The sequence below is a fragment of the Phallusia mammillata genome, chromosome 1 (genome assembly GCF_965637545.1).
Source record: "Phallusia mammillata chromosome 1, kaPhaMamm4.hap1.1, whole genome shotgun sequence".
NCBI classification, from domain to species: domain Eukaryota; kingdom Metazoa; phylum Chordata; class Ascidiacea; order Phlebobranchia; family Ascidiidae; genus Phallusia; species Phallusia mammillata.
In genome coordinates this window covers 34,902,076-34,916,886 of record NC_137252.1, presented here as the reverse complement: position 1 = coordinate 34,916,886, position 14,811 = coordinate 34,902,076, and the positions used below count along the sequence as shown (strand labels likewise).

The window sequence follows — 14,811 nt, the reverse complement described above, 5'->3', positions numbered from 1 at the left end:
CAAAGCTAACCACTAGTAGTAAACGTACCACAGGTTGTGAACCACTGCTCTACACGTTTATAACATGACTCGGACATGGCGCAGAATCTCAAAGCTTTCACCGCTTCAAAATCTTAAAATTGTATGCATCTATTTACACGCAATTAATACAAATATAAAAGACTTACTTTAAAAAACATAAAACTAAATTGAATGAAAAAATTAGCTTGTCCGCACATTACAACGCAATAGTTGACACTACACCACCAGCAATACACACAAACATACCACGAGCCAACTATCTTACTATCTGATTTTTAAACTTAAAGAAAACAAACAGTTTGTTTCGGATTGTTTGGCAAATTATGACGTAACAGACCGATTGTTGAGACATTTAAAAATAACTTACAACGGTTGGTGAAAAACGTTTCAAAGTTCTTTTGTTTTGGTCCTCTATGAAAGTTTAAATACTCGGAATAAAAATATGTATTTTCATGTTGCTGTTATAAAACTATAGTTGTTTGTTTGTCTAAACTTTGAATCTGAAAACAACTCAGCTTGTTAACATGCGAATTGATGGTCGATGGTTCTTTAAACATTGTTTGTAAATGACTGGATAAATTATTATACCTGCAAAAATTAGGTGGTTGTTTAATTTACACAGCTTAAATATCTCGTTTACGACAGAAATACTGTAGTTACTCAAATGCAAGCCGCACAAACTGTAGGATCAAAAAATTCTAAACAGCGGCTTTTAATCTAATAAATATGGTACATCTTTAGCCCGACATTTTACACATTGTTAAAGCTCATTGTGTAAAGTTTCAATTTAAACACGCAGAAGCCGTTCGTGTTTGTTTTCAATCAAGAGTCAAACACAAGTACAGTATCTGCATTGTGTTAAATGCTTTGTTTAAACACATTTTTGGCAATTTATACAACTTGGCTTAGGCTTTTGTTTTTCATCTTTAGTCAACACACATCGAGCAATCTCTCATGGATTGTATTTGTTCCATTTCACCTTTTTTGTGACAGCATTTGCTTTCCCATATTCGGTTCCATTTGAAACAAAGATGACACTGAAGAACGTGGGAAACATGTAATGTTTTTTTACGCGACACGCCTTTGCAAGAAAACGTCGCAAGACCCAACAGCCCCACCACTTGTTTGAAAAGGAACACATTATAATGCGCAAGTGGGCGCTAATGTGTGTTATAAGCAGTGTTTCATACCGGAACGGAACGGAACGTTATACCGGAACGAAATAAATATTTTTTGACTGAAATACCGGAACGAAATACCGAAATAAAAAATATTCAAAATACCGGAACGGAACGAAAAACCGTTATATTTATTCCAGTATTTTGTTCTGGACATTTGACATGAAACAATTGCTGAAAATTTCGCGCCGTTAAGATATAATAAAAAACGAGGCTCCTACAATTAACATCCGTTTGACCATTATTGACAAATGTTTATGTGACGTAACATCTACCGACAATAATTTTTGTGTGTTGCAACTTTCTTTCTTTTTTCGCTTAATAGTTGTAACGGCCACAAATAAATGTTCTTTTTTAAGACCGAAATACCGAAAAATACCGTCATAATTTTATTTCGGTCAGACCGGAACGAAATGAAAATATCGGTCCAGAACGAAATAACGAAATAAATAATTTGCTCAGAACGAATAACGTTATTTGGTTTCGTTCCGTTCCGGTATGAAACACTGGTTATAAGTAACGTTGTTTTGCCAAAGAAACTTGGCTAATGGGCAGGAATTGGGACGAATGGTCTGGCGCGCCTGACCCACATTTAGGCATAAAAAACCTTGATCGGGATTCGTCCCCGGGAGTGTCCTGGGTTCGAACCCCGTGACAAAAAATAAAAAAACTTGGCAAAATGGTTCGGCGCGCCTGACTCATATACAGACATTAAAAATGAGCGGGATTCGTCCCCGGGAGTGTGCTGGGTTCGAACCCCGTGAAAAAAAACGGTGTGCTTTAGTAACAAATTCGTATTCTTTCAGAGAATTCAAACCCAGGACGAATCCCGATCAAGGTTTTTTTATGTCAGGAAGCGGGCTAGGGCGTGCCAGGCCAAATGGGTTTATGCCGCTTATACAGCTTTATTAGATTAACGCCAAGCGATTTTATACCAACTCAGCGGTGTCACCAACACATTATACCAACATTACAAAGTGCTGTGCTTTATACATTAACTTAACTTTCGTGCCTTACATGCTTCGATGCTAGTATTTTCGGATTAGGTAATTGCCCAGTTTATACACGCAAAATACTAACTGGCCTGTCAGAAGCTTTTGAAGCACACTGTTTTGTGGACGATTAAATGTTTGTCGCTTTAACACAACTCATATACGGTAAATTTCGAAACAGGAAACACTTTCATTAAGAATTTGAACGCAATCTACAAACACAGTAAATCAATTCAAACTTGGCCTGGTCAATTTGTGTTAACTGTTTTGAATTGAAAACTGATCAATTGAATTAGAAATATTATACAGACGATTTTGCAAAACATAACAAACCGATCTTTTGGACGGCTTAAGACTTGAAAACAAAACGACTTAAAAATATTTTGTTTGCGTAAGCTATGGTTTAGTTATAAAGGCAAACTTTATACAAAAGCTAAAGCGCGTACCTTCTGTATACGTTGGCACGTACGTACAGCATCAACAACCGTATTATGTTAACTTTCAACGGTGTGCGTACCCACAGTCACAGACAAAAGCTCTCGTTTCAAATTACGGAGCCTTCCCGCCTTTGCCGTGTCAGGCGAGTTACTTTAACAAAATTCACAAACCTTTGCACTTTTTGTCCGCGATACTGATCCGATTGCAATAACTTATAAAGTTAAAAAAGATTTCTGATAGAACATTAATTTATATTACCGTCTCAAATACGCCCCGAACCTACATGTATGTACAGAAACCTTATATAAATAAGTCTCGTTCGGTTGATAGCACAAAGATTAATGTGTAATGTTGGTCTTCGGTTTTCGAGAAGCAGATGCTTTGCAACTAATACCACATAATGATGATGAACGCTATAGCCTCATAAACCCAATAGATCAACGAACAGTGTGAATGACTAAATATCGTTAACATTTTTACGCGTGAACAAAACACTGCCTGTGAGTTTATATAGTTGGTTGGGATCGGACTATGGTTGCTTCTGTACATTCGTTATTTTAGGGCTACCATATTCCCTGTTACAAAAAGAGGACACTATGTTGAAAAGAACATGAAAAAATACCTAAGCCCCAACAAAATACTTTATGATGGTCATGATGCCCATGTCTTGATTTCATTCTGTGCAGTGTGTACCGAAGCCTAAAAAATTAGTGATATTTAAGGCAGCAGGAGTCATTGTGCACTTTAGTTGCCCAGCCGTATTAGATTTGCTCGCCAGTAGTTTCAATTGGTATAGCGCTACCGGGTGACAAATATTGTAAACAAATTTACCAGGGGGCGCAAGAAAGTTACAATCGTGCGAGATTGTAACTCATCTAATTAAAAGCGACCAGCGGTTTTACGTTCTCTTATGAGTCACAATGTTAATTAGTTCGACATTAAATAAACCGAGGTCACCGACCTTAATCTACCCAACTTCTGAGCTTGTCAGGACAGAGTCCAGGATTTGTTACACAAGTGTCTTACACTTCAGTTCGTTTGTTTATTACTTCTCTACAAAAGATTGAGACACGCTAATGTATGTAACCAGAAACGGTGTAGTGACGTACCCAGTAAACGCTTGGTAAAACAAAAACTTTTGACTACATCTACAAACACAGTGCAACAATTTAAGCTTAGCCTAGTCAATTTGTGCGTTTTAAACAAATATATCGAACAAAGGATTTTGCAAAACATCGAAACCAACAGATATTTTGAATTGCTTCAGAAACGAAACAATTTGCATTAGATGTGGTTCGGCTATGAAAGCAAACGTTTTACAAATGCTAAAACACGCCCCCTTGGTCGACCTTGGTAGGTACGTACAGCTTTAACAATAGTATTTTGTTAACTTTCAATGATGTGTGTTACCGCAGTCTCGGACAAAAGCCTTCGTTTCCAATTACGGGACCTGTCTGCTTTTGTCGTGTCAGGTGCGTGGCGTTACACAATTTGTCCTCGCCTTGTTGATTTGCTGGGGGTTATTTGTGGAGAAGTAAGGGTAAGGCGACGTGAGGGGAAAAAGGCAGATCATGGTCGACGTGGAAGCTATTTCAATTGATGTAAGGCATATACAGAAAGTCTGTGTTGGACGCTGGGTTTGCTTTTGCGCCAAGTCAGGCAGGCTAAGTAGTTCAGGGTGCTAAGGTAGTTTTGTGAATCAGTAAACTCATGAGATACACTGTCACAATTGTGCTGTTAAGTATAATAAAGGAGTCGAGTACAATGCGTATGTTACAACAGAAAGGCGGCGTGTGTTTTTAGAAGTGGTCAAATTTAGTTGTCTGGAAGTGGAAGAAATTGGTGAACAGTTTCAGTCTTGTCTGCAGATAATATTTGCCTCAATCAGTATGATTTAAACTGTAAGCATCCCATCCATCTTTTCAATAGTGCTCAAAGAATAGAAAACGAAAGTATTAAACTACTCCCCACACACTTAAACTAGGCCTGTATGATCACAGCAACAGGCCATAATCAGTATTTAAACTAATCATGTACCAAACTGAGTTTGACCAAAACCAAAATTTGGACGTTTCGCCCGAATTAATCGAAACATTTGTGACGCCACACAAACCCTTACGCTACGCTTTTGACGTGATCACGTGAGTTTTGCTATAAACATGTTGTGTAACTGCAACGGGATGTCGCCTTTGAAGTCGTTGCCATTAAATACAGGTTGATACGATTTATGCAGATTGGAAAAACGCAACACAGATTTTTATACAACACCCCAGTTGTTTTAAACAGCTTGGTTTATGTTAATCTAAAATGCGTTTCTAGTTTGATGTTTGAACCAAAAAGCTATAGATTTTATAAACACAAACACACAAATATTTGCATGTTTGGAAAGGTTGCTTAATTTTCTCTTAAATTGTAACAATTTGTGTTTCCGAGCCAACTGTATTTACTCCAAAGTCAACTGAAACTTAATAGACATTTCATCTTGTGATTTAGAAACTCCTATTTTTTGTGACCAGCACTCGCTTTTTCTTTAATCCAGGAGTCACGAAACTACGGCCCGCGGGGTCATTTAATCCGGCCCGCGACCACACTCTTTTGGTTTGCCAAATCGTATTAATAACTTAAATTCACAGATTTATGTACTCCTTACAAAAGTTTCCTGCCACTACATGTTTTATTAATTAAAATTCATAAAAACGGGGGACAACAACAACAAATTCGTTTTTTGCTTCCTTTTAAGTAAAAATATTCCGTGACACATAATTAATCTGTATGCATCATGCTATTTATTTGCTTTTCTGTGGTGATTTGAAACGATATTTGAAACGTTTCCGTGTTTGATGTTGTAACTCACAAAGAAACGCCAATTTAATGTTTGTTGCTTTGACCGGTGAACAGTAAATATTTGAGCACGTTGCTTCTGTAGACCATAGAGGGTTCAGAGAGGTCCGTTATGCTTCAGCAAGAACATTTTGTTAACTTTCAACGGAAAACGTAACCGCAGTCACGGACAAAAGCTCTCGTTTCAAATTAACGGGGCCTGCTGGCCCTTTGTCGTGTCAGGTGCGTGACGTCACTCGTTTTAGGCTCGAAGGAACGAGACTTATTTATGTGAGATTCTGCACATGAAGTAGAAGCGAGGCGTTTCCGTGAAAGATAAGCCAAGTTGTTTGGGACGTCGCATGATATTTTTACCCAGTTAAGTAAAGATTGGGCAGCGGAATGTTTACTGCTTGAATATATTTGCTACAATACAATCTCAATCGCCTATGGGATTTGGGACGGAAATATTAATTGACTGGATAAGTTATAACAGTATCAAAACCTTTTCTACTTTTATAAATTATTGGAATTGTCGCGCGAGAAAGTGCAAACATTTTTAGGATTAGTGAATTTGTGTTCGTCTTCAATTTTTCCAGGAGCTAGCTCTTTGCGTTATATTTAAATCCCAGAGAGCGATTACACTATAGCATCAACACAAAATATAGGCTGTTGATAGAGTGGCTAACTACATACTGTTTACATGAAAACTAAAGATGTACCGAATATTCGGTTTATCGAATTTATTTGACCGAATCAGCCATTTTTGCAAAGATTCGGTTTCGACCGAATAATGTGTTGCGATTCGGTCGAAACCGAATCTTTTACGAACACAATTAAAGCGTTAAATGTGCATTTTTCCGTTCAGTAAGGTACCACGCAATCTTTTAAACTACACCATAACGAAAAACGCCCATATTTTTATTTTTTAGCACATTATCGTTTTTCCCACTGTGGACAAGAAAATCATAATTCTTTGGCAGGTTGCAAATCATGCTTGAGGTAATTTTAAAATCCAGCAAGACAGAAACGAGGACGAAACACAACTATTCTGCACTAATTGCCTGGTAAATAAACATTTGTTCATGTCAAAGGCGTAGCGTACCGTCAAAGGCGTAGCGTACGCGTGACGTCTTAAATGATTCGGTTAATTCGACCGAATTTTTTCGGCAAAACCGCCGAATATTCGGTTTCGGCCGATCCGAAATTTAGCCGATTTAGTACATCACTCATGAAAACCTTTAGCCTACGCATGAACAAGAACGGTGCCTGGAAGTCTATATGAGGGTTACCAGACGTCACTGTTTGGGTTGGTAACGTATAACAACCATGGGCGTCGGCACAAAGGAGCAAGAGGGGGCACTTGACACTTGGAATTTCAGTGTACCTCAACTTAACATATTTTGCAGCAAACCTAATTAAAGGGGCAGCGCGGGGGTTTGTGACATCGTTTAATGCTTACATGATTTATGTCGCCATATGTAAAAAATTCTTGATGCGGTAAAGTATGAGCCAAAATTTGCCCCCTCCTGCAAAATTTTCTGCCGGCGCCCGTGGTAACAACATGCTATGTAACACACTGTAACGCAACTTTGGTGTCGCTAAAGATAGTTATTGAAACCGTTCGGGATTTTGCTCACGCAGATATGGTAAACGTAGTCTATGGTTAATTAGAATCAGCTGTGATTGCCTCTGTTCATTAGTTATTTTATGTTGCCAGTTTCACTATGGCGTGATTAAAGGTTATTTATTGATAAAGGTTATTTATTTGTGATTAAAGATGTTCGTGTAACCATAACAAGTTAAATGATTTCATGGTGTGCAATGTGCACTGAAGCGTAAAGTTTCGTGAAATTTGTGATGGGGGAAGTTTTTTCAACACATATGATGGCGGGAGTTTCTGCTGTTGTGTTGTAGCATGGTAGATTTCGTTGTGTGAAAATACACATTAAATGGCGGGTATTTTGTATACATGCAAAGTATGGTCGCTAGTTCTTTTGGTTTTCTCAAGCTGACTGGCCTGACATAGCACACTGATACGCTTGGTAAGCGATGTACATCTTACCGTGTAAAAATGATACAGAGGCAATCTATTGTAATTTTTACTCTCCGTTGTAATGTTCCTTTGTCCATGCTATGCGCAGTGACAAGATCGTTAATTCAATTATTTTCAGCATAGGCACCTAACAAAGTGTTAGTATTTTAATGCAAATGTGTTTTTTTACATGGTCCTGTCATAATAGGCCGGAATCAAAACAGCGAAACAAAACTCTTGTAAATTGTAAGTTTGAATAGTTTCTTTTTGTTGCTTAAAATGTTTTACTTTTTCATTGTTGATAAAAGTCTTCGTTGCAACAAATAAAATTGGCGTTTTAAAGCAAACACTAAACCACATAGCTAGTGTTCTGGCTGTAATAATTTTGTGGGCGTGTAATGTACTAAAGTGAAGCCAATGCTCACATGGCACCTGAAGTCAAACTATATATAAATCAGTTTACGTATTTAAGTTGAGTTCAAATGTGATGTTGCACTTCATTTCAGCATGCACATACATAGTTCAGGTATTAAAGTCTTGTGAAGTTTGTGTTTATCATTTAATTGGATGTCTGTCATATATATATAATTTGCTAAAAAGTTTCTCGCGATAACTTTGCTAAACTTGGTAGATGTTTCTTCCAGGTATTTTAGTTAGTTTTTTTGTGCAAATTACATCACACATTATGATGGAATAAGACAGTCATGATTTAAAATTCAGAAGTAAAAGTGAAACTGTTTTGCTCATAGGGTATCAAGGGCTTTTCCTTTGTAACTTAGTGACTTGTAAGTTGGACTGAAACCATTTCTCAACCGGCTACCAGATAAACCAACATTTTCAACTTACAAAAAGAAGAAAACTGTTTGTTCTTACGTTTTGCCAATGTCGGAAGTGACAAAACAGCCTGCATCAAGTATGGAAAAGCCTGAGGTAGATTAGTCTAATGGTGACTGCTACATGTTTGTAACTTAAAATAATCAGTGAAATAAAATGCATTCAATGCCGTCAAATTGCTTCAAGTGATAAAATTATTAATTAACCATGACTAGTAACCTGTGATCAAACAACTTCAATTAGCTAATGCATTTGTTTTTGGGTGTATTAAAACTTATCTTGTAAATGATAGTATTCTTTTAGATAAATACCATATAAAAGTATTTGATTGTTGTAAACAGAGAAATACAATGTAATGGCTGAATGGGTTGTAAAAGTAATTGGAAATTTACTGATTTGTTGGATCTTATATAAAAATAAAAAATACAACCATATCACTTTCATAGGAGGCTCAAACTTCTACTGAAATCTCACAGGCAACTTCTCAACCAATAACTGATACGCAAACTGCTGAAGGTGAGGAATTTATCTTTGTGTAACATTGCGATTTGAGTTTGTGTCAGCAGAAATGTTTAGATCAGGGGTTACTAAATCATGTGTGGTGTCACAATGTGGTAACCGAGATATCTTTAGGCTGTACAAAATGTACGAGCTTTGCATTAGAGAGGTTCTATAGATACCCAGGATGGTCACTGAGAAAAAAAAACATAATTAAAATAAATGCAGGTGATTACTACTGTGCTATTATTGAGATAGGCCTGTTTATTATGGGTCCCCCTCGCATATTGATTTTGCTCAATTTATTTTGTTTTTTCTTTTCTAAGTTTGTCTGACTAGTTTTGCTATCAAATGTATAATGGATTGGGATGAAACTTACACAGATGGTAGCTATGGTTATGTAGATGTGAACTCTGCTTCTTTGTCTGGATAAACCCAGTATTTGTCCCGCTAGCCCCCTAAAATGGGTGAATTTTTAAACAGTTTTGGAATTGGCTAAAACTTAAATAGCATGTAGAATATGCCATTTGTAGGTTTCGATTGATGTGTTTAACCTTGTAGCTTCAACATTTACCCAACTGGCCCCTAAAACGGGTGACTTACAATGTTCAAATTGAATAAAAATTGCACAGCATGTAGAACTTGCTATTCATAGGTGTTGATTTTTCTATTTATCCCATTATACCACTATTTACTCCTTCTTTTCTTTAAAATAGAACGTTAAATAGGACATACTTCAAACAATGTCTGGGTTGAATCCAATTTGTGTAGTTTGTACTTTTTTTTAGTTTGTACTTATTTAGTTCACAGTTTTACTTGTTTAATTCATGTTCAGTTGTTTGGTTGAGGCTGTTGCAATGTGGCGCTGCTAATCTTCAGGTTTACTGTTCATTTTGCTGATGTGGTCAGTTTTTATTATATTTTAGTGATGGTTTTTGTTTGCATCTGTCATCAGAATATAAATGTTTTACATGAAATCGTGTGAGTAAGGCCAAATGTTTTATTTTGCACACAATGATTATTATCAACATTTTCTTGAGACAAGGTCATTTAAATTTTATATATATATTGCCCACTTAAGGGTAGTAACCCACTTAAGACGTTAGTCAACGTCGTAAGAAGTTACTTAATGCCCACAGTTTACAGTAGTGGGTTATTGCAGGTCAACGTAAATATTGCAAAGCATGGTTGATAATGATTTGTAGCACCTCTCCCAATTTGTTAGTGTTAGTGAAACTATTTGCATTTCTGACAGAGTTTGCAACTGTTTCAAAACTGGCTTTGAACATATTTATCTCAACCAAAGCAACTATATTTTTGGACTATGGCCAATTTTTGTTGAAAGCTTGAAAGCTTCTTACTCTTAAGTCTTACATATAGTGATCGATAGATCGCTTTTATTCAACGTCATGAGTAAGCTAAGTCAGACTTGTAGATTTATGTCAAGGTGTAGTTTGTAAAACAAGTATGACACAATTGTCCACTAGTGAATAAACCATATTTGCCCATCCATAGTGCGATGCAAAACAGTCACATTTAACAAACTTTTTTTCGTATGTCCAGATCCAAATGTTAAAAAGAAGCGAAAGATTGCAAAAGAGGAACAGACAGGTTTGTACTTGCACTTAATTTGCCCAGTTGCTGGTGATTTCAGTTTTTATACACAAATAATTCTGCAGAAACACAACCGATAGCTTCATCATTTCATAAGTGATTATGTATTGTCCAATTTTAAAGTCGATTTTGATGCTAGTTTTCCCACTCCACGCTGTGGCACTGCATAGAATTATCTTTGGTATGGTGCTGTATTAAAGCATATATATGTTTTATTTAAGGGTAATAAGTAAGGCAATATTTTTTGACATAACAAACGAAAAATTTGGAGCTACAAATTGAAAATTTTGACTTTAAAAAAAAAATTTTGACAAAATTTTGACTTAGAAAGAATTATTGTACAAAATGTTAAAATATTGCTGTAGGCTAATCTAACTAAACCGAAAGAATGTGCAAAAGTCTAACAGAATGGCAAAAATCTGAACACAGACCTAGCCTATTCTGAAAAGGGAAATGAGTTAATTAAAATTTTAGATTTTTTTAGCTGTGTTAAGCATCGCGCCATATCAACCTAATTATTTCACTGAATGGTTTATAATTCACAATAAGTAGACAATAGGCCAATTACAACAGTATAAAGTAGTCTACAAAGTGTAGAATGAATTTCACTGGCAGTGCAACCTCCACAACACCACAACAATGCAGTTTGTAAACAATTTTAACTTTGCAAACAATTTTGACGATTTTTGACCAATTCTAAAAATTTTGACAAATTTTTGACTTTTTTTGACAAATCGCCCTAGTCAAAAGCGAAGGCAAAGTAAGTTTAAATAAATGGTTTGACATTTTTTTTATGTTTTCATTTTTTTATTGCTGATTAACATGTACTTTTTATAGTTTATCAAAGGCATCCCAGTAAAACCCCAGTAAAATGGCAAACGACCCCCACAGGGGTCACGACCCACTGATTGAAAACCACTTACACACTAAAAAGAACAATTTCAAAATTTTTGCATTTAAATACAAATGAAACTAAGTTAAATTGAATATGTACAAGGAAGAGGACACATATCGTTTGTGAAGCAAAAAAATACAAACTTTGAAAAAACAAACAAACTCTTGTTAAAAAACAAACAGTGACTGATGGGACCCAATATGAAATTGGTATGGGAAACATATTCGATTCAAAGTAGGTTTTAGTGTCATAGTGTGTAACACAATTGCTTTAGTTCCTGATATGAATTATAACATATTTGTCCATTCATAGTGGTAACCATAAAATATGGTTGTGAGATGCAAAACAATCACATTTGCTAACCTTGTCTTATGTTTCTTATGTCCAGATCCAAATGTTAAAAAGAAGCGAAAGATTGCAAAAGAGGAACAGACAGGTTTGTACTTCAACTTTTGAAACAAAATGTTTGACCAGTTGCAATATACACAGCTAGCAGATTTGGCCGTAATATTGTGTTGTTAATTTCTTTCAAAAATATAAACCTTAATGGACATCTTGCTATATCTTCAATCAGTGTTTTCAACCTTTTTTGTACAGACCCATTTTAAATGTAACTTGTGACCCATTTTAAATGTTTATATTTTTTCATAAACACGAGAGTAAAGTCTCACTTTGGGCTAAATGAAAGGGTAAAACTTGCTCGTGAGTTCAGTTTCCATACACAAACAATCTTGTTGCAGCACAAATGTCCGAAACAATGTCTGAATTTCATAAAATTTGGACAGTTTGTAGAATATGCCATTTTAAGGTGTTGGTTGTTGAGTTTAATAATGTAGCCACTTAACCCCTAAAATAGGTAAATTTTGCAAACAATTGCCAAGTTGAATGCGACTTGTGTAGTTTGTAGTTTGTATGTACAATGGCAATATGTGCTAAGCCACTCTTTTAGTTTTCAGTTTTCAGTTTGTTATTGCTGATAAACATTTACTTTTTTATGGTTTTTAAAAAAGGATTTAGCGACCCTTAGTAAAATGGCAAACCACCCCCACAGGGGGGGCCTGACCCACAGATGAAAACCACTTATGCACAATTTCACAATTTATGTATTTAAATGCAAATGAAATTAAGTTAAATTGATTATATAAAAGGAAAATACACATATTGTTTTTTGCAGCAAAAAAGGAAACAAACTATGTTTAAAAAAACAGTGGCTAATGTGGGACCCAGCATAAAATTGGTATGAAGAACATAGGCGCTGTATAGGTGGTTGTGGGGTAGCACCGCCACCTTTGGTTTTGAAAGCACGGTGGCGGCTACCATGGATATTTTGTGTTGTTTGTAGCGATATTGTGTAAAATATTGTCAAATCTGAATAAAATTAGGAACAATTCTTGTGGTTGCATGAAGTGACATCATATTTTACATTCGCCACCCTGCATTTTTGTTAAACTCAATTCCTATGATTGGGAACACATTAACATTTCAAAATAGGTCATAGTGTTTGTGAAATGAAAAAATATGCTAGGCCGCCCCTCGTTTGATCTTGTTTCACCAACAGTTTCCATTTTCTACTTTGCTTGAATCTGATTGTAAATGCGCTTTATATTCTGATATATGTGCATTCAATGACTTGTTTTTTAAAATTCTGTTGCATTTCATAATTCAAAATACCTTAAGATACAATTTAAACTTTGCTGAAGAAAAGCGTTCTTTCATCCAAATTGTTTAAAAATGTCTAGTTCAATTTTAGCATAAAATTTGTAATTTTTCTTATGAGTGTATCTAAAAACGCCAATCAATTTTTCTTATGTCCAGCAATGTACTGATCAACTTTCTACTTACATTGACAGAAAAAGAAATTAAACAGACTGGACCAAGCCATGACCTTTTTGAGGTATGTTAAATGAAGAAACATGCTTTATATGGTTAGACATGCTTCCAATACACCACCATTGTTACGCTGCTGTTAGCAAACACTGACTAGACAGCCATGGAGTCCGTTGCTTTTTTTGCAATGGCTGGATTCTACTTTATTCACTTACAGTTAATTATTATGGGTTGTCTTCTGTGAAGAGAAAGAATCTTGATTTCATTTAGTTTTTTTTCCGCTGTGAAGTTTGTCGTATGGCATCATGTACCTGTTGCATCAAATCTTTTGTGGATTTGGATGAAACTTTCACAGATGGTAGATATAATTATTTAGATATGTCATCTGCTTTCTTTGACTTAATAGCCCCAGTATTTACCCCGCGAGCTCCCTAACTGAATAAACTTTTAAACAATGTCTAAATTGGATGAAATATGTACAGTTTGTTTACAGTGTTTATAATTAGGTATCATATGTAGTGTTTCACCCTGCAGCCCTAATACTTACCCCACTGGCCCCTCTAAAATGGGTGAATTTTTTGAACAATGGCCGAATTGGATGAAATTTGGAAAGTTTGTTCATTTTTCTATTTAAAGTTGTCGATTGTTGTGCTTTACCATGCGGCCCCAATGTTTATCCCTCTAGCTTCCTAAAATGGGTGAATTTTTTTAACAATGTTTGAGTTAGATGAAATTTCAGCAATTTAAGTTTGCTTTGTCAGAGCAAGCAAATTTTGAACAGGACGAAATAAGTAAATGATCTTATTTAGCTTTGTACAATATCTCTCTGCTAAAACAAGCCTTGCAACAAACCTTTTGTCATGTACATATATACTCATGTCAACTGCTGTAATGTCAGAGGTCACATGTCTTAAGTGAATTATACCTGTTGAAACTACAATGCCCATATGTTGCTTTGCAAAATTTAACGAGTGAAGTAATTTTGGATTGTCTGTGTAAGTTCAATAAGAAACACTTATCTTGGAAGTTTTTGGATCAAACCACTTCATTACACAAAGTAACAGCCCCAGTACATGATTAATTTTTTCCTGTCTCTAATTCAGTGGTTCTGAACCTTTTTTCCATGCTGCACCTATTTCAAATCACCAACAAATTTTCGCACCCTCTTCTGTAATTGCTTAAATAACAAAACCATTATAATTTAAGTTTTATACAGTATCCCGCACTCCCTAGGAACAGTTCTTGCACCCCTTGGGGGGGGGGGGGGGGGGGGGATGCACCCCGGATTAAGAACCCCTGCACAAATTAGTGGCTTGCAAGTAATGCATGTGTTTATGCACAGACAATATTGGCGTTATATGGTGATGTACAAAATTGGCAGTGAATCCTGTGAAAACACTTTTTAACAAAGTTTTTTAACCGACAAAAAATGTACTAAAATTTGATGCCTATGCATGTAGCCCCAACATTCATCCCACAATCCCATTAGTGTGTGTGAATGTTTTAATCTGATCTCTGTGTCTAACCTTATAACACCAAACTTTTTTATGGTTATTTCTTAAGGGTATTACTTAAAATGCAATATTTACAAATTTACAAGCTTGAGGCCAGTGAGACGTGCCTGCAAAAACAACTAAGGTTATTAAAATGTTTGCTAAT

General features: G+C 35.8%; 1 protein-coding gene across 1 annotated transcript in view; it reads left to right on the top strand.

Moving 5' to 3' along the window:
* Positions 1 to 7,347: 7,347 nt before the first annotated feature.
* LOC145215830 (uncharacterized) overlaps positions 7,348 to 14,811 on the top strand; it is a 68,204-nt gene continuing 60,740 nt past the window's right edge. Inside the window, exons 1-5 of the mRNA XM_080084454.1 lie at positions 7,348 to 8,414; positions 8,765 to 8,834; positions 10,380 to 10,427; positions 11,714 to 11,761; positions 13,176 to 13,219. Coding sequence (XP_079940580.1) covers positions 8,367 to 8,414; positions 8,765 to 8,834; positions 10,380 to 10,427; positions 11,714 to 11,761; positions 13,176 to 13,219 — 258 coding nt within the window. The 5' untranslated portion in view covers positions 7,348 to 8,366. The remainder of the gene's footprint in view (positions 8,415 to 8,764; positions 8,835 to 10,379; positions 10,428 to 11,713; positions 11,762 to 13,175; positions 13,220 to 14,811) is intronic.